The sequence below is a fragment of the Cydia strobilella genome, chromosome 24 (genome assembly GCF_947568885.1).
Source record: "Cydia strobilella chromosome 24, ilCydStro3.1, whole genome shotgun sequence".
NCBI lineage: Eukaryota > Metazoa > Arthropoda > Insecta > Lepidoptera > Tortricidae > Cydia > Cydia strobilella.
The window spans coordinates 9,085,651-9,106,477 of record NC_086064.1 but is presented as its reverse complement, the minus strand read 5'-3'; the positions used below and the strand labels follow the sequence as shown (position 1 = coordinate 9,106,477).

Genomic DNA, 20,827 nt, shown 5'->3' with positions numbered 1-20,827 from the left:
GTTTATTATACTACAATATCAGTTATTTGCATTTCCACGCGATAACATTTGTAAAAGCATGATAATTATGTAAACATACTGGTATGTAAATAAAGATCTCTATCTCACTCTATCTAATTTGTTCAAATTTTGATGAGATATCCGAATACTTCCACGAGCTGTCAATTTATTCGATGGTGTTTATTTTGATAATCCCTATCCCATTTATTTCCCAAGATTAGTGTTTATAATTTATAACTATTATTTAGTTGAAAATGCCCCCCGCAATCGCAGAAGATATTCGTCAAAGAATAGTGACAATGCATCAACAGGGTCATAGTATCCGTGCAATTTCTAGGGCTCTCGTCTTGACGGTAAGCCTTCGTTTCCAAAATAAATAAAAAAGTAAACAGGACCATTATGAAAGTATTTTTTTCAGCGAAACACAGTTACGCTATGGGTAAAGCGATATGCGAAAGAAGGAAATATTTGTGATCATCGGAAAAACAATCATCGGCCTTCCGCTTTAAACGAAATTCAGCGAAAAGAAATACTTGTCGATTTCGTAGCTAATGGATCTGTACCTACTCGGCGATACGCGGAACGATTTGATGTCAATCCTAGAACGATCAGAAGGCATCTTCATTCTATGAAAGTTCAGAGAGTAGATACAGATAGTCACAAAACTCTGGAAGATTTTGCACACAATGGTCGGACATCAAACTTAATCACCGATGAGAGGATCCAGTCAAGTGACCATGGTACGTTACATTCACAATGTGACGAAACACAGTATAATGTTGATAATGCAATAACAAAGGAATTGGGAAGGATAAATAAAAGCCCGGAAAGGTGTCGGAAAGCTACATCTAATTCAGAGTCATGCAAATGCCATGAACTGTATCAGGGTCATAGCACAGAATTAGTAATAAATAGCACTAGAATACAGAAGGTTTTCTCTTGATATTGATAAACTCAATTAAAATTATGTTAATTTTGGATGGATATGTTAAGTTTGGTTTGGTCTTTAAGGGGCTAAGGGAATCAAGATCCCCCCCCCCCCCATACAATTTCCCTGCATGAAACATTTTGAGACACAAAGAATTTTCCAGCACAATTCAAGTCATACTGTGTATGTAGGGTCAAGGCGGAAACAGTGGCTCAGCTTGAACATGGCTCAGTTGCCCAAATATCGCCTCTCATGTTGAAATTTTTCGCTTCACTTTTTCTACCGAGCCACTGTCCCCTCCTTGACCCTATTGTAACAATACAATGTAAAATGTGGCATAAAGGTTAATCCAAAAGAGGTGTTGATGTAAATATTTACCTTGCTATGTATTAGGGCTGAAATAAAATACTTGGGAGTGGTATAATGGTATTATGCATCAGTGCATCACATTAAAACACTGTTTACAAAAATTACAGTCTTTATTTATAAATTCATAATTGTTAGTATCATTTACCTAGAGTACAGTACATTACATACACATTTTAAAATAGAGTTAGACCAAGAAAAGTCTGCAGCGATTTTGACAGCACACACAGTGCAAGTGTTATTTATACGTCATAATTTCATAGAAGTTTGACGTTTAACAAGTTTGGGAACAAATCAAATTATTTTATTAAATATTTTGATTTGTGTTTTTTAAGTAGTCACACTACTATATACCTATATAAATTAAAAACTGTAATAGATGTCATATATTAAAGAAAAAGTGACGAAGCCCTCCAGTGGTGAAGGCCGGATTCGAACCGGCGTCTTTAGCTATCGCGGCTAACGCCATGAACCCCTAGGCCACCCCGCCACGGCGGTGCCCGTCCGATTTTCTCGACTATATGCCATCTTAGTAAGACTAGGCGTCTTTGACCAGCTCTAAGGGCAAGTAGTGCACGCTTGCACCTCCTACACGAACTCCTTACGGATTTACGTTGTAGCGAGAGAGACTGGTGCTGCCATCTATGAACAAGTTTGGGAACAAATCAAATTATTTTTTTGACGTTTAAAATAACACTTGCACTGCGTATCCTATCAAAATCGCTGCAGACTTTTCTTGGTTTAACTCTAGCTACGTTTTGTAAATTATGTATAAAAAAATTTACAATGAAAGAAAGTAAAAATATCTAACTTAAACAAAGTAACAAGTTCATAGTTTGTCAAAGGACTGTCATTTCAAACATAGACAGAGAGAATCATAGAATCTTTGTCTTACACTAGTACTAGCACTCAAAAGAATATAAGGAGTTTTTTTTGTTCTTATTTACTGACAATTTGGTTTGACCAACTATAAATCTTGAGCTAACATGGCTATTAATTGTAATGGTTTAAAATAATAGTTTATTTCCGAGATTTAACCTTTTGAACGCCAAGAATAAAAAAACCGGCCAACTGCGAGTCGGACTTGCACACCGAGGGTTCCGTACTTTTTAGTATTTGTTGTTATAGCGGCAAATGTTATAGTTGTTCAAGCAAATCTTGTCGTAGAAAAAGGCGGCATATTTAAAAAAATGTAGGCGGGAAGGGATATCGTCCCATAGAAAATTTGAATTTCGCGCCTTTTTCTACTGACAAGATTTGCACGACCAACTATATTTATTCTGTGGTTTACGGCCCGGCCACATCGCGCGGCGACGGCAGCGGCGAGCGGCAGCAATAGGTGGGTACGAAAGGTCCGATCGCTGTGTCTCGCTCCAACCTATGGCCGCCGGGCCTTTACATTAGCTCACTTGCGCCCGTGACCTTGACGTGTGAGTTAAGTTTATGACGTAAAGCGTTCAGAGTTAAAAATGAAAATTGTATGTATTCGTTTTTGCAATAATCTCCTAATTATTAAAATTATCATATAGACCATGGAGACTATATAAAGGAGCCAAATCTCTATGTATGAAAAATGTCCATCAAAAAACAGTAATTAGACGGCGCCACCATACACCGAAATACTACCAAAAACAACCTACGTAATTTGGTCGAGTTATTTGTTGCCTTATATGCATGGAGACTGTATAAAGGAGCCAAATCTCTATGTATGAAAAGTGTCCATCAAAAAACAGTAATTAGGCGGCGCCACCATACACCGAAATACTACCAAAAACAACGTACGTAATTTGGTCGGGTTATTTGTTGCCTTATATGGTTCATGTTATACTCATGTTCCAGAACCTAACTAGCGCCACCGGAGAGATTAGAAACTATTATTTAAAGCTGAAAGCGGTCACTTTTGCAACATTTTTGCCATAAGAGATTGGCATCCTTTCTATACCATCCATAATATAAACCGTGTCAGTAGTTAAGATGCTATAATAACTGCTGATCATACAACACTGATATCTTTAGTCCGTGTTCGGGCCAGGCGAGAGTGAGAGGCAACGATGGCGCTGGTGCTGTGTCGTCCTCGTCTGACTCCGAGTCATCAGCCAATCGGGACAGCGGGGCGACTGAGGAAGATACGAGTTTGGCGAGCTCGGGCGAGAGCAGAATCTGTAAATGGAAAAAAGTGGCTTTAGAGTTCATTTCACGGACGCCACGTCACCGAAGTGTCAAAACTGAAATTGAACTTTATGCACATGCACGTAGGTCTATGTTGCTCTGTGGTCTGTGACGGATTAATCCGTCTTTGGCGTCCCAAAGGTTAATACTTTTGTCTGTTTAATACTTTTGTCTGTGGAGTTGTCACATACTGATTTTCAAAAACTATTTTTTATCGATCGCTGCAGTGAGCTTGATCTAACCAAAGATAAACTCCGTAATAGATGGATATTACAGTCTAAGGAAAAAACGTGCCTCAAATATCACGAAAATTTGATTCTCGATCAGATGGCGCCACTAGTTTTAGCCTACTCTCGTATAGAGGGCGTTGACGGTTTCGTTTCTTATTTATAATTTTAACGCATAGTGAAAGAACATGGGTCAAAATCATACAAAAATAATTAATGCAAATAAAAAAATCATTTATCCATATTTAAATAAATTTTAACCTATTTTTATAAATCTTAATTTTTAGTTTTAAAGTGTGTCGATAGATGGCAGTGAATTTACTGTGGTTACAAAATTTACTATGCCAGTACCGCTATATCTTATTATATCCTCTTTGATCTATTGGTTCTATAAGTATACCTGTAGCCAGTCCCCCTTGGAGCCGTAGGGCTTCCTGTCGTTGGCGAAGGCGCCGGCGACGCGCGGCGACAGCACGGTGACCGCGCGCGCGCCGTCGCGCCACGTGAAGTGCCGGTCGTGGAGCACGCGGCCGCTGTAACAATAATCAATCTATTATCGAATTTAAACTGTTGTGAGACATACTAACATTATACCGTCGTCGTCGTGAACGCTGCTCGCACTATTAGTGCTTGAGAAAGGAGACCTAGGCTCTCCGAAACATGTCGCGCGAGTGACTAAAACAAGTGAGTCTAAACCGTGAAATTATTTAATAGATCAATTTTTGGCAAAAATTTCATTTCTGGTGCAAGCTTTTATCGCTGACTGTACTTTTCTTTCCACAGGCAACTAATACTCATCGAGACAATTATAAAAACCCCAAACACAATGAGGGCTAACGCATACGAATTCGCCGCTAGGGGCGCTAGTGTAGATGGTGGTCTTTTCCATAGTTCGAGATGTCAAATGTCACTTGTCACTTCAATGACTGACAGCTGTTCTATAGTCTTTTGGACCACCATCAACAGAGGCGCCAACTGGTGAGCAAAAAAACGATAGCCCTCATTAGGTTGCGTTGTTTTATCACAGAGTTGCTATGGCCACCTCCTGTCTCCATCATCAGATCAGATCGATGGTATCATAATATTGCATTGTCACCCGACTTCCATGTGTATGCAAATTTTCAGCTTCATTGGAGGTAAACATAATTATAACTTACATAGGTACATTGCAAGTTAATAAAAAGCTTGTAAAAAGTGCGTCGTAGTAAGTTATTTTTTTATATAAGGATGGAGGCAAATAAGCATACGACCCACTTCGTTATAAGCCAGCATTAAGCAAAATGTGAGACGCAAATACACATTGGACCAAGAAGTTTGAGGATCTATATCGGAATCCCTAATTTTTAGGGTTCCGTACCCAAAGGGTAAAAACGGGACCCTATTACTAAGACTCCGCTGTCCGTCTGTCACCAGGCTGTATCTCGTGAACCGTGATAGCTAGACAGTTGAAATTTTCACAGATGATGTATTTCTGTTGCCGCTATAACAACAAATACTAAAAAGTACGGAACCCTCGGTGCGCGAGTCCGACTCGCACTTGGCCGCTTTATTTTAATCCTATTTTGCATTCCCCAATATTGTTTGTCATAATGATCATTTGTCCTGACATTCATAATATGCCCTAATTTTGGTTTCCCTAACATTGTATAGATGATTTTTTTTGCCCTAATATTCATGACAATTGATCATTAGGGCTAGTGCCCATTAGGACAAACGTTGTTAGGGATTCAGAAGGAGACCCGAAGTTTGACAGGTGGAATACCACCCTTAGCAATAATTTTATCTATTGTACATTCATTTTCGTTAAACTAGCAACAGTTTTTTCCTTACTCATTTAAAATTTAAGATGGTTGAAAGGTAAACCCAAATTCGAACCGACGTATACACTGGCAGCAAATTTGAAAAAATCCATACGAAATTGAATTTCGCGCCCTTTACTACTGACACAGTAGGTTTGCCAGAGTATAAGCAGTGTCCCACACTCATCTTTTCGGTCAAACTCGGCTCCGTTCGGCTCAGCATTGCTCCGAGCAATTATTAGGGTTGGCACAACTTGACGTCCCTTCGCGTGCACGACCACAGATAAGATAATGACTTAAATTTTGACAATCCTAAATAGCCGAAAGGGATAGTGCCATACATTAAAAAAGGACAGCGTGATTTTTCCCTGAATCTCTGTCAAACTTCGGGTTTGTAGGAAGTATCCTTTCTGTACGGTAGTACTATTATATATTCTGTGGTATAAGTACAATATTAGTGACGTATTCAACCAAAAGGTACCACATTGTCGCTTGTTGATAAGGTTGATTTCTAATTGACGCTGGAAATAGCGCCTTACTGACAAGCGACAATAAGTACCCTTTTGGTGGAAAAAAAAAAAAATATTTCGGACAATTCGGAATCCATATATCACAATTTACATATCCAATATAAAATATTAAAATTAAAAATTAAAATTAAAATACAATCAACTTTAAATTAGAATTAAAAATATAGCATTGTTTAAATTATAAAATTACAATTAGAATAGAATAGAATAGAATAGAATTCTATTCTATTCTATTCTATTCTATTCTAAATTATAAAATTACAATTAAAATAGAATTAAAATCAATAATTAATTTTTTTTTTTTAATTGATTGGATAAAATGAACCAATTAAATTAAATTTATTAATGAGGCTAACGTGCATGGCGGACCAGTGCTTCAGAAGGCCACTGTCCCACCTGCTAGCCACGACGGCCAGGAGGCTGTGGCGGCTGTCACGCACCCTACCGAGCATCGCGGCGCAACGCTTGCGGAGCGTGGCGTGGAAACCGTCAACGCTCGCGTCCGCAAACATCCCGGACGCGCTGCAGTATCGCGGCAGCCGCAACAGCACCCTGAAAGCGTCGTTGTACTGGACCCGCAGAGCATTAAGCGATCACAAAAAATTAAATAAAATGAAAATGGCACATTAAATTGTCGAAAACTTACTCTATGGCGAGAGGTAGCAAGCTAGCTGCTTCAGGGTTCATAATGAGATGTACTCCCTCCAGGTACTCCACGCGCTCCTCGCCGCGCCACGAACCCTGAAAAAAAATTAGACACCAAACTTTACATGGAGACTGTATAAAGGAGCCAAATCTCTATATATGAAAAGTGTCCATCAAAAAACAGTAATTAGGCGGCGCCACCATACACCGAAATACTACCAAAAACAACCTACGTAATTTGGTCGGGATATTTGTTGCCTTATATGGTTCATATTATACTCATGTCCCAGAGCCTAACTAGCGCCACCGGAGAGATTAGGAACTATTATTTAAAGCTGAAAGCGGTCACTTTTGTAACAATTCTGCCATAAGAGATTGGCACCCTTTCTATACCATCCATAAAACTTTAATAATTATGACAATAAACTAAACACGAATTAGTTTTTGGCAAAAATTACATTTTTGGTACAAGCTTTTATCGCTGACTGTACTTTTCTTTCCACAGGCAACTAATACTCAGCGAGACAATACTAAAAACCCCAAACACAATTAGGTTGCGTTGTTTTATCACAGAGTTCCTATGACCACCTCCTGGCTCCATCAGCTCGATGGTCACCCAATTTACATATGTATGCAAATTTTCAGCTTCAACGGAAACCGGGAAGTGGGTCAAATTTAACTTGCAAGATTTGACCCTTACAAACATGTTACATACATATTACATACATACTTACATAGGTACATTGCAAGTTAATAAAAAGCTTGTAAAATATAGTTTGTCAAAGGACTGTCTCATTTCAAAACATAGACAGAGAGAATCATACTACCTCTGTCTTACACTAGTACTAGCACCCAAAAGAAAAGGATGAGTATAGTTTTTTTTAAACACTACGTCGGTGGCAAACAAGCATACGGCCCGCCTGATGTTAAGCAGTCTCCGTAGCCTATGTACGCCTGCAACTTCAGAGGAGTTACAGGCAGTTTTTTGTTCTTATTTAATGACAATTTTGTTTCACCAATAGGTAGCACACTGTAAGAGATTTTCACACTGCCCAATCCGATATCGGATGTCGGATGGAAGTAAAATGTAAGACATATGTATTTTTCTGTATTTATTTATTCATTATTACCAAAGATAGATATAACTCCGTAATAGATGGATACAGTCTAAGGAAAAAACGTGCCTCGAAAATCACGAAAATTTGATTCTCGATCAGATGGTGCCAGTAGCTTTGGCCTACTCTCGTATAGAGGGCGTTAACGGTTTCGTTTGTTATTTATAATTTTAACGCATATCAGTGAAAGAACATGGGTCAAAATCATACAAAAATAATTAATGCAAATGAAAAAATCATTTATCCATATTTAAATACATTTTAACGTATTTTTATCTTCATTTTTAGTTTTAAAGTATATCGATAGATGGCAGTGAATTTACAGTAGTTACAAAATTTACTATGACAGTAACGCTCTATCTTATTATATCTTCTTTGTTATTACTAAAAACGATTACGCAAAAAAGGCGGACTTGATGCTAATTTGCTATTTGTCGATTTTAGTTTACCTGCATAAGTTCGGGTATCTCCGGTAGCGCCTTCTCGATGCTCGACATCTCAAAACTATCCGTCGACATGTGTCCCGATACTGCAAAAAGGTTTTAAAATCACTGGTTTTATATCATAGACATAGCATAATAGTTATAGACATGAAACTGAGCGACCAGGGGTAAGAGAAAGACATATTCATCGGTATTTCGCCATCGCCTACTACCTATGCTGCCATAACCCGACCATGAAAAAAAACCCGGTCGGTGATAAGGACAAAGCATGGCACTATTTTCTCTTTCCTCTTATAGGAATCGCAATAAGACTATCTCTATCAAAGAGTGTCAGGCCCTTGCTGTCAAACCAAATTCTGCCAGTAGAAAAATGACAGCAAATTTGAATACTGTAAGCACTATTAACTGCGTGTCTACTGTGTGTTGTTCTAATTAATTTGTGATTAATTTATCTATTTTTAATGATGTTTATAATTAAGTTATGTATATAATATGGACTAGTTGTCTGAAATAAATGATACAATACAATAATAAGGATTGATCTTCCATACAAATTTTGAGTTAATGTTTTATTTTATTCATTTGGTTCACCAACAACTATTTACGCTAGCACAGAAATAAATCCATACTAATATTATAAATGCGAAAGTCTGTCTGCCTGTCTGTCTGTGTGTTCCCTCTTCAAGCTTAAACCGCTGAATCGATTTAGATGAAATTTGGCATAGAGATAGGCTGAGTCCCTGAGAAGGACATAGGATAGTTTTTATCTCGAAAATTATCCCTTAAGAAAGTAAAAAGCGGGGTGGAATTGAGATTATTAATGGAGTGCCTGCTAATTTGTGTGCATAATATGCTCAAATTGAATGATTGCTATGAGAATTTTTCCAGGCGCTATACTTACTTTAGCTGCTGTTACTAAGTCCACGCAGACGAAGTCGCGGGCAAAAGCTAGTGTTTCAATAATGACTAGTTGTGTAACTTTTGACTTGTGAGACGAGAATGTTCGGTTAAATTTTGGATTTTGTGGAGGGATACTGGGAACCTAATAAGAGTTTTTTCTCAAACATGCTATGTAATATTGATATTACGTTCTTTATATTAGGCTGGGAAGTATCACATTTCAGGCGCGGCTAGACGAGAGGTCTGTAATGAAATTTCTTACAAAGTTGAAGGCCTAGGCCGGGAAGTGGCTTTTTTTAAATTTCTATTTCACATATAATTGTGGCACAGCATCATGGCATTCATCCGTTTTTTATTGAACCTGACGGGCTCTATGGCACTATGGCCATTCGAGCGGTAGGACTGTGTGGGGGGATGGTAGCCTGGGGGGAAAATCCAGGACCCTTCCGCATCACACGAGACGGTTTTGCTACGCTGGAAGCTGAAATACTCCTAGTTTAAAAAAAAACGATATTTGATTGATATATATAGTTGGTCAAGCAAAACTTGTTAGTAAATAAGAACAAAAAAAACTATACTCATCCTTTTTTTTTGGGTGTTAGTACTAGTGTAAGACAAAGATAGTATGATTCTCTCTGTCTATGTTTGAAATAAGACAGTCCTTTGACAAACTATATACCTATATTAAACGTTTGAGAAAAGCACTATACATACATCGGCGTGAAAACGGGTTGTCGGCCTCATAACTATCCGGCCTCACTACGTTCGGCCGTATATTCTATTCGGCCGGCAACCCCTTCCTTCCCGGCCTCTGTAGTAATGTACTATTAGTGATAAATTAATTTGACTACAAGACATAAGTATACCTTCAGTGGGTCGGTCGGACATGGAGCTGAGCCCTCTCTTGAGGGTGTCTTTGATTTGTTGCTCCACCCGCGGCGACAGGGACCCCGTATCTTGCTCTTTGCTCTGAAAAAACAAATATGTCAATAGTTACATTGTGCAACACGGGGCGTAAGTTAAATATTGCAATATTATTACGCCCCGAGTTACACACAATGTTTTTCATCACACTTGCGATACAAAAAAATATAAAGACAAAAACCGGCCAAGTGCGAGTCGGACTCGCGCACGAAGGGTTCCGTACCATTACGGAAAAAAACAGCAAAAAAATCACGTTTGTTGTATGGGAGCCCCATTTAAATATTTATATTATACTGTTTTAAGTATTTGTTGTTATAGCGGCAACAGAAATACATCATCTGTGAAAATTTCAGCCGTCTAGCTATCACGGTTCATGAGATACAGCCTGGTGACAGACAGACGGACAGCGGAGTCTTAGTAATAGGGTCCCGTTTTTACCCTTTGGGTACGGAACCCTAAAAAACTGTTAATTATAATACAAGAAATTTCATAACTCCCTAGGGATAACGCTTTTTCTATAGTTCCTGCTAAGCCTGCGTGCTATTCCACATTTACTGAGCGAGTGTGATGAAAAGTATTAAACACATGAGTACAGATGTAGTGAATAATTGTTTTCCATCGTATTTTCTCGGAAACGTTCGTATTTGTCATGCTATTTATTTTGTTTTTTATTTTAATGTTTTATTTTATAGAATAAGTTTAATTCTGATTGTATTGCATCTATTATCTGTACCGCATAACCGTTTTAGTATCTTAGCAGTAAGTTTGTGCATGTGACTAAAATAAAGAAATTATCCATATTAATATCATAAATGCGAAAGTCTGTCTCTGTCTGTCTGTGTGTTTCTCTTCACGCTTAAACCGCTGAACCGATTTAGTTTAAATTTAGCGTAGAGATAGTTTGAGTCCCGGGGAAGGACATAGGATAGTTTTTATCCCGAAAATCATCCCTTAAGAGGATGAAAAGCGGGGTGGAATCATGGTGGAATTGAGAGAATTAAAGAGTTGCCTAATAATTTGTGTGAATGATTGCTATTAGACTTTCTCCAGGCGCTATTATTACTCTAGCTGGGGTTACTAAGTCCACGCAGACGAAGTCGCGGGCAAAAGCTAGTAAGGAATAAACATACCGGAGTCCACGGCAGCGCTGTGACCCTCGCCGACACACCGGCCAGGTGCGCCGGACTCCTTATTTGCCGCGCGACGCGCACTTTCCGCGCGGACGTGCGGCGAGATACTTGCGTCACTAGCCAACTGCCGCCGCAACTGAAATCAAACACATTTGTGGTATTTTCTATAAAAAGGGACTTTATTGTCGATGACTCCATTATAAACGATGCTCCGATATAAATACAATGCCGCGCGACGCTGTGCGGCGTAAGCGCCATCGACAATAAGGTCCCTTTTTATAGAAAATACCACATGTTTGCCGCTCAGGACTCTTAATACCGCTCAGGATCCTCAATAAGTACTTATGTACGTATGTATGTATAAACTCTTTATTGTACAAAACACAGAACACAAATATGGCACAGAAATAGGCAGTACAAAGACGAACTTATCCCTTTAAGGGATTTCTTCAAGTTAACCTTTGAGTAGATGACTCAAACTTAATTTGTTGATGACTTAATTTAGGTAAAAACAATAAAGTAAGCAATTCTATCCTGTTACTGCAAATCTTTACATATTTCCTATATAGATACCCGGTTTTGCCGTATCAGGGGAGAATTTCTATATATAGTCTGGCAGAACAATTTTATCAGTAGAAAAAGGCGGCAAATTTGAAATCTTATCTTTGAACTTAAATGTACAGTCAAGTGGAAAAATATGGGTGCAACAAATTTCTGTGCATGATGGGTGTTAAATCGTCACCACTGTGTGCAAACTGTCAGAAGACTGATGACTTGTCTCACGTGTTGTTGGAATGCGTCCGGAATTCGAACTTGAGAAAAAGAATTTTTGGTAGTCTGGGCTCCATGCACAATGGACAGATCAATTGTTGGTTGGCAGAGCCTATATCGGACAAAGCAATCAGTGTTTACCACTTTATTGACCTCTCCCTTGAGTAGGGAACTATGATAGCACCCATGAGGCTGACATGTTCACCTAGAGTGTCCAAAGCCTCCATAAAAACCAGATAAAAAAAAAAAAAAACTTAAAATATGTCCCTAAGTTCTTAATTTGCTGACATATTTTTGAGTATGATGATTGCACCCATCCCATATTTTTACACTTGACTGTACTAAAATGAAACGGACCTGGGATCCTCTTGTAGCAGCTTGAGCACCTCGAAGCCGGAGCTCCGCTGCGCCGCGCGGAGCTCGCGCCCCGTGCATCCTACCAACTGAAAAATAAATAAGTTTACAAGCTTTTAAAATGAAAATGAATGTTTATTAATAACAATCGTTACAGGTCTGTTTATGTTTTATACATATTAAATCTACAATCTACATACACGTGGTAAAGTTGAGGTTTTTTAGGCAGACAGTCTTAATGACAATTATATTTACAATTCATTACATATATGTTTATTTGCTACATTCATCTAACTATATTATATTTAGAAATTATTATAAGGTAAGTGGCATGTCAAAAAATTCATTGTAGTCATAGAACATATTAGTAAGGAGCCACTTGTTTAGCCTAGATTTAAAACCGGCGGTGGAAGATGCATTTCTGACGCATTCCGGGAGGCGGTTAAATACTGATGATCCGAGACAATAGACCGATTTCGCCGACTACGCTAGTCTGTGGCGCTCTGCTACTAATCTATCGCTGACTGTACTTTTCTTTCCACAGAAATCCATCACATTCTGAAGGTCTACCGCGAAACAAGAAAATCGAAATTTCGTTATCTAACCTCTCTATCACTCTTGCATATTCAAGCGATAAAGAGGCAGATAACTAAATTTGGATTTTCGCGTTTCCCGGTAGGCCCTTTGTAAACAAACCGCCTAGATGCATCAATGTCATATTTTATTATCTGTGAAAATTGTCAAAAAACAGTTTAAGGCACAGTACAAGGGCCTGACACTTCTTTGATAAAGAATGATAGTCTTATTGCGATTCGTATAAGAGGAAAGAGGAAATAGTGCCATGCTTTGTCCTTATCACCGACCGGGTGGCATTATATGTAGGAGGCGATGGCGAAATACCGAAATTTATAAGAGTGAAAGAAAAAAATCCTATGCTGCCCAAGTTTTATATGAATATTCTTTGTCTTACCCCCGGTCGGTCGGTGGCGCGTCTATAATTACTTGTATATACTATGTCTATGGTCATACCGAAGCAGAACGCATCTGTCTCTCTCTAGCGTATGTACTGTACTCACCTGTAAGAATGAGACCCGTCCGTAAGGCGTGTCGGTGGGGCGCAGGCGAGCGTCGTCGGCCACCAGTAGATGGCGCACGCGCGACGCGCTCGCGTCCAGCGGCGCGTGCCATGACACGTGGTCGCCTGATACGAATTTGTTGCCTGCAAAAGTCATCTTTAAAGGCTTGGCCAAACACACGGCGAGACGCATCGCCGCGTCCGCGCGTGGACTCAAGGGGCCGGCGGGACGCAGTCTGTTTGACGTCGCTAACCTGCTATACAAGCATGGGCGGCGGTCGCGCCGCGCGACCGCGGCGCTGCGTCGCGTCGTGTGTTTGGCCAAGCCTTTAAGATTATGTTGATTCTATAACAGGAATCAGCCAACGAACTAACATAATTATAGAAGTCTAACTTAGAGCTCAAAAACCGGAAAAGAGCGAGTCGGACTCGCCCACCGAGGGTTCCGTACTTTTTAGTATTTGTATAACAGCGGCAACAAAAATACATCATCTGTGAACATTTCAACTGTCTAGCTATCCTGGTGACAGACGGACAGACAGACAGCGGAGTCTTAGTAATAGGGTCCCGTTTTTACCCTTTGGGTACGGAACCCTAAACATGACCATGGCGCCGCCAGCGATCAAGTATACTGCGCGCAGTCTGACAACATAAAAAATTGTAATGTCGCGCAAGAGGTTTCGTTCGATTTCATACAATCAAAACTTTTATTTACAAATCACAACTTATTTTATAAGCATGTTACTAACAACATGATACAAACTACGACTATTATCAATTTGACAACGGGATAGAATAACAGCTTAACAGCACAAAAAGTTGATCCATCCATGTATAAAAATACTCTAAGCACCTTCCCACTAATCCGGGGTTAACCGGTAAAACCATTAACAAAGTGTTAAATTGTACTGGTAACCATGTTAACTCCAGGTTTAATCGGTTAAACCCAGACAAAGATAGATATAACTACGTAATAGATGGATACAGTCTAAGGAAAAAACGTGCCTAGAAAATCAAGAAAATTTGATTCTCGTTCAGAGGGCGCTACTAGTTTGGGCCTACAGTCGTATAGATGGCGTTGACGGTTTCGTTTGTTATTTAACAATTTTAACGCATATAGTGAAAGAACATGGGTCAAAATCATAAAAATAATTAATGCAAATAAAAAAAATCATTTATCTATATTTAAATACATTCTATCGTATTTTTATAAATCTTCATTTTTAGTTTTAAAGTGTGTCAAGAGATGGCAGTGAATTTACTGGGGTTACAAAATTTACTATGACAGTACCGCTCTAGTATAAGTTACTCTATGACCCAGGTAAGTGGGATGGTGCAAGTGGCGCTAAGTGAATTTACTTGTGCTGATTGTTTATTATTGTATATTATTCAAAAACATTGTAATTACAGCGTTCGCCAATACATTACAATCTTAACACTAACCAACCTAATGCGTAAATTAATACAGCGATTCAAATATTAGTTTACATTCACCACACATCCACTTGGATGTAGGGTTGCCATATGGAAGAATTAAAAGTCCTGATAAAAATCCTGACATCACCCTAACAATCCGGACATTTCTTGTAACAGAGATTTGGCGTAGCTTGAACGACGCCCCGGCGACGCGCTGCGCTCTGCGGTGTAATGTATCGTGAGGGCTTTCCTAAAAATCCGGACACTTGCCTAGTCCGGCCGCAATCCGGACACAGGTTCAAAAATCCTGACATGTCCGGACAAATCCGGACGTATGGCAACCCTACTTGGATGCGAACACGTCAATGTGCGGTGCCACATTAAGCAGAGTTGAGCAGCGTGAGTGCAGTGTGTAGATGTAACTAGCGAGCGCCTGCAGCAGCGCCGCTGGCCACAGCGGGTGACCACCAGCGCGCAAGGCCAGACAGAAGGTCAGCTCTAGTAGACTGAAGGCTGAAGACAACTAAACTGTGCTGAAGATGTATCTAGTCAGCGCCTGCAGCAGCGCCGCTGGTCACAGTGGTGTACCACCAGCAGCCGGCAAGGCCAGACGGAAGGTCAGCACTAGTAGACCGAAGGCTGAAGACAACTAACCTGTGCTGAAGATGCATCTAGCCAACGCCTGCAGCAGCGCCGCTGGCCACAGCGGTGGACCACCAGCCGTGACTTGATCCTGGGTGGACATATATTGCGCCCGGAGGAGTTAAAGTCTCTCGAAACCAAAAAGATCCTGCAGCTGTTTGACGTTGCAGGTTTGGATCGAGAGTTGTAGTAGGTGGCGATCACAATAGATCAGAGATGGTCGCAGTGATACATAGGCTCTGGAGCCTTACATAGCCCCTAGAAAAAGAAGAAGAAGAAGGACCACCAGCCGGCAAGGCCAGACGGAAGGTCAGCACTAGTAGACTGAAGGCTGAAGACAACTAACCTGTGCTGAAGATGTATCTATTCTGTATTCCTAGCATGTGAATTGGTTTTAAACTTTAAACTTACATTGTTTCCAATAAATAAATTACAAAATCTAGCCAGCGCCTGCAGCAATGCAGCAGGCCACAGCGGTGGACCACCAGCCAGCAAGGCCAGACGGAAGGTTAGTTTTAGTAGACTGAAGGCTGAAGACAACTAACCTGTGCTGAAGATGTATCTAGCCAGCGCCTGCAACAGTGCAGCAGGCCACAGCGGTGGAGCACCAGCGGCTGGCAAGGCCAGACGGAAGGTCAGCTCTAGTCCGTACCCTGACGGCTGCGAGCGATCTGTCCCGGGGACCGGGTGGACGCGTCCGTCTCCGTGCAGGTCTGAGAGGCCAAAGCTAGAAATAGGGTTAACTGTGTTACTAATCATTAATCAATATTAAAAACCGGCCATGTGCGAGTCGGACTCGCGCACGAAAGTTTCCTTACCATTAGCACAGATTATATAATAGTTACTTTTTAAGAATTGCCATGCCGTAACGGGGCTCATGTTTGATACTTTTATTTCATAAGAACTTATGTACAACATGAAAGCAAATAAACTATTATTATTATTATTATTTCATTTTAGACAGGCAGCTGATGCTGGTACGTCTAAATCATAGTTCACTTAGCACAGTTAGCATAGTTTGTCTAGTCTATTTTTAAATTGATTAACACTTGCAGAGTTCACAACTTCTGAGGGTAATTTGTTCCAAGCCTTTACTACTCGGTTTGCAATAAAGTGTTTGCCGATATTTGTTTTGTGCTTTGTTGTTATTAGTTTAAGGTTGTGTCCTCTTGTGCGCGTGTTTGAGTTTCGAGCGAACAGATCGCTTAGTTCTGGACAGTCGTAATATCCGTTAATTATTTTGAACGTTTCGATCAAGTCGCCGCGTTCACGCCTTTTTTGCAGTGTTGTCAGGCCCAGCTTGACTAATCTTGAATACTTGAATACCTGACATAGTGCCAGTGCGGAGGCACTTGCTCCTCAGGTACTCCAGGGTGCCAGTACATGCTGATGTAGTCCAATGGGTCCTCACCACCCAGCCTGCAACCATGTTTAGTCATATTTATATATAATATAGTTAAGTTATATATAACCTAGTATTAGCACAATGTCAAAACTTCAGCGTAGGAAAATGTTAATTAAAAATTGGAATTGTCTCAACTGACTCCACAAGACAGGCCTAGCCTAGTGTGGAGATCATAGGTTAATAAATCAATGTATAATTTTATTTTATTTTGGTAAATAAACTATTTTTATTTTTTTTATTTATAAATATAAACATTTTCATTGTTGTGAGACACATCATCATCATTGGCCACAACATCTTTACAGATGATAGTTGCAGCGACTAAGACGACCGGTCTGGCCTAGTGGGTAGTGACCCTGCCTGTGAAGCCGATGGTCCTAGGTTCGAATCCCGGTAAGGGTGTTCATCACACAAATATTTGTTCCTGAGTCATGGGTGTTTTCTATGTATATAAGTATGTATTTATCTATATAAGTATTTATATCGTCGCCTAGCATCCATAGGTACAAGCTTTGCTTAGTTTGGGGCTAGATGGATTTGTGTAAGATGTAAGTAAGGGGGGGAGAAGTTACACACATTTTACCACTTTGGAAGTGTCTCTCGCGCAAACTATTCAGTTTAGAAAAAAATGATATTAGAAACCTCAATATCATTTTTGAAGACCTATCCATAGATCCCACACGTATGGTATGGGTTTGATAAAAAAATTATTTGAGTTTCAGTTTTAAGTATGGGGAACCCCCAAAAATTTTTTTTTCTATTTTTGTGTGAAAATCTTAATGCGGTTCACAGAATACATCTACGTACTAAGTTTCAAGAGTATAGTTCTTATAGTTTCGGAAAAAAGTGGCTGTGACATACAGATGGACAGACACACAGACAGACATGACGAATCCATAAGGGTTCCGTTTTTTGCCATTTGGCTACGGAACCCTAAAAAAATGAGGTATAAGCATACTTATGCCTTAAGCATACTAAGAAAGCTGTAAAACAACAAATGTAAAGCAAAATCTCTAACTCCAGCCACCTAGATGAAACTATGCTAAAAACATTATTTATATAAACTAAATAAGAACAGATGGTCTAGCTAGCACATGTGAAAATGACTATACCTGGGGCGGCCTAGAGTCGTCACGAAGATAGAACTTGCTTGGGGTTGGCCGTGTATAACATGCTGTATCACTGACTCAGCACAAATTGCATAGGAAGCTTATCTTCATGAATTTATATAAATGTTGCACATAATAAAGTAAACAGAAAATGTACGTGCACAAAGCGTATGTAACTAATAGGTATAGATTTTTTGAACCTATTAGTTTACTTTGTTTACCAAGAGATCATCATCATATATTTAAGAGTAAGTATCTTGTCGGTGGAGCAATTTCCATGTTTCGCGGTCCTCTGCCTTCTCTTTGACAGCCTGATACGACACAATGTTGAGTTTTTCCTTTATTTCCTTTATCAAAGCGGAAGTGATCTTCAAGTTCGTTTTAGTGCCAAAGATGTTGCTAAAGTACTAAGGAGTATGAAGAGAGGTAAATCTCCCGGTCATGACCGCTTAAGCGTCGAGCATTTGCAGTTTGCTGGTCCTCACTTGCCTAGATTATTGGCAATGCTCTTTAACCTCTGCATTAGTCATTCGTATTTGCCCGAGAGTATGATCAAAACACTAGTGGTTCCGATCGTTAAAAATAAAACAGGTGATATATCTGACAAGACGAACTACAGACCTATTTCTCTGGCAACCATTGTGGCTAGGGTGCTTGACAGCATGCTCAATTTGCAACTGGACAAGTGCTTGCAAATACATGACGCGCAGTTCGGCTTCCGTGCTGGTCTGTCAACCGAGAGCGCAATAACTTGTCTAAAGCAGGCTGTCGAGTACTATACCCGCAGAAAAACTCCTATTTATGCGTGCTTTTTGGATCTCTCGAACGGCTTTTGACCTCGTAAATTATGACTTATTATGGAAAAAGCTGGACAGGATAGAGTTTCCAAAGGAACTTTCACGCATATTTAGGTACTGGTATGGGGGCCAGAGAAATAGCGTCCGCTGGGGCGATGTATTCTCGGACGAATATGGACTGCAGTGCGGTGTGAGGCAGGGGGGGCTTACCTCTCCAAAATTATTTAATCTTTATGTAAACGACTTAATCGGTGAGCTCAGCAACACGCATGTCGGATGCCATATTGACAGGGTCTGTTTTAATAATATAAGTTACGCTGATGATATGGTGTTGCTGAGCCCATCGGTGGGCGGATTGAGGATCCTTTTGGACATTTGCGAATCGTACGCTCGCCATCACAATTTAAAATATAACGCACTCAAAAGTGAGTACATGGTGTTTAAAGCGGGAAACAAGTGCCCAGAGTATGTACCTCCCATTCACTTGAATGGTCAGGTACTGAAGAGGGTGACGACCTTCAAATACCTAGGGCATTTGGTAACCGAAGATCTGCGCGACGACGCAGACATAGAAAGGGAACGCAGAGCATTAGCGATGAGAGCTAATATGATAGCGCGCAGGTTTCACCGTTGTACAGCCCAAGTAAAAATAACTCTGTTCAGAGCGTACTGTACATCGCTGTATACCTGCAGCCTATGGACCAGATATACACAACGATCGCTTAATGCTCTGCGGGTCCAGTACAACGACGCTTTCAGGGTGCTGTTGCGGCTGCCGCGATACTGCAGCGCGTCCGGGATTTTTGCGGACGCGAGCGTTGACGGTTTCCACGCCACGCTCCGCAAGCGTTGCGCCGCGATGCTCGGTAGGGTGCGTGACAGCCGCCACAGCCTCCTGGCCGTCGTGGCTAGCAGGTGGGACAGTGGCCTTCTGAAGCACTGGTCCGCCATGCACGTTAGCCTCATTAATAAATTTAATTTAATATAATTGAATTTAATTTAATTTAATGATGTGTAATTGTATTTTAATTTTAATTCTAATTTTAATTTTAATATTTGATATGTTAAATTGTATATGGATTCCGAATTGTCCGAAATAAATGAATTTTATTTTATTTTATTATTATTTTATTTGATGCATGTATGCTCTCCTCGGTCTTCCCTCCTTCCTCTTTGCTTCAACTTTCCCTTCTGTGATGTTTTTGATAAATTTGTTGTGTCGTATCAGGTACCAAGAGATACAAATCACTTTTTAAGTTACACATAACTCACCAATATTTTAAGCGTGTGGTGACCTGTAGTGGATTAGGCTGGTCAGGGTATAGCTCCGAGCATGCATCACACAGCGCTTTAAGTCCGGCTGGGACCAGTCTATCTGTAACAGTAAATCCACTTAATATTACTTAAAGCATTGTTTAGCTCAAAACGTACGGAGATATTTCTGAAGACTAAATTGACCCCATTTCATAATTGACCATTATAGGTTCAGACATACTGCTAAGTAAAATCCAGGTTTTAAGTATTTTGAATAGCCCTGCCTGTCAAGTATAAAAATATAACTTATATGCAGATACTGTTTACCAACAAGTGATTTAGAATTACACCTTCATGGTGATTTAGAATTACACCCTCTCCTATAAGTTAAGGTGTTAGTCATAACAAAAGAACGATTCATTTATCACACTATAGATTAATAGTAATTCTGCAATGGAAACCTACCAGCTTGAGCAGCAGCCTGTTCAGCCTCCTGGCTGTTGGAGGACTCGCCCGTGCCCAGGCCCTGCGCCTGCGCAAGGAAGCTCAGCGCGCTGCTCCGCACCACCCCGTCCCCCGGCGGGCCGGGCCCGCTCGCTGCCATCGCACAATATACCGAATTACTTAATTACTAACTAATATTAACGCGTAGGGAACGTAATAATTGATAAACGCAAGTTTGTCGTTGACAAAAGAAAGTAAAGAAACAAAAGCCATGAAATGTCACGTCAAATCGCCTGTGTCCGTTCGGAAATGATGATGTTTGCAATTTTAGTAGTTATTAGAATAAAAATAAAATCGAAGTTTTAATTTGGAAAAATATTTAAA

General features: G+C 40.1%; 1 protein-coding gene across 1 annotated transcript; it reads right to left on the bottom strand.

Annotated features, from left to right (window-relative positions):
- Positions 1 to 1,423: 1,423 nt before the first annotated feature.
- LOC134751997 (suppressor of fused homolog) lies at positions 1,424 to 20,774 on the bottom strand. Its single transcript, XM_063687546.1, has 12 exons — positions 20,465 to 20,774; positions 20,018 to 20,120; positions 16,761 to 16,853; positions 15,980 to 16,161; positions 13,378 to 13,520; positions 12,305 to 12,390; positions 11,177 to 11,312; positions 9,989 to 10,091; positions 8,229 to 8,308; positions 6,666 to 6,760; positions 4,091 to 4,223; positions 1,424 to 3,454 (listed from the first exon to the last, which is right to left on the bottom strand). Exons 1-12 carry the CDS (start codon positions 20,601 to 20,603, stop codon positions 3,272 to 3,274), a joined length of 1,476 nt encoding a protein of 491 aa, XP_063543616.1. The 5' UTR covers positions 20,604 to 20,774; the 3' UTR covers positions 1,424 to 3,271.
- Positions 20,775 to 20,827: the final 53 nt, after the last annotated feature.

Excerpts from the sequence above, each read along its gene's own strand:
- LOC134751997 (XM_063687546.1), bottom strand. The coding sequence starts at position 20,603 with ATGGCAGCGAGCGGGCCCGGCCCGCCGGGGGACGGGGTGGTGCGGAGC. Across the intron at positions 13,521-15,979 it reads TAGATACATCTTCAGCACAG|GCAACAAATTCGTATCAGGC; the intron begins GTTAGTTGTCTT and ends TGACTTTTGCAG. Across the intron at positions 3,455-4,090 it reads CCAAGGGGGACTGGCTACAG|ATTCTGCTCTCGCCCGAGCT; the intron begins GTATACTTATAG and ends TTCCATTTACAG.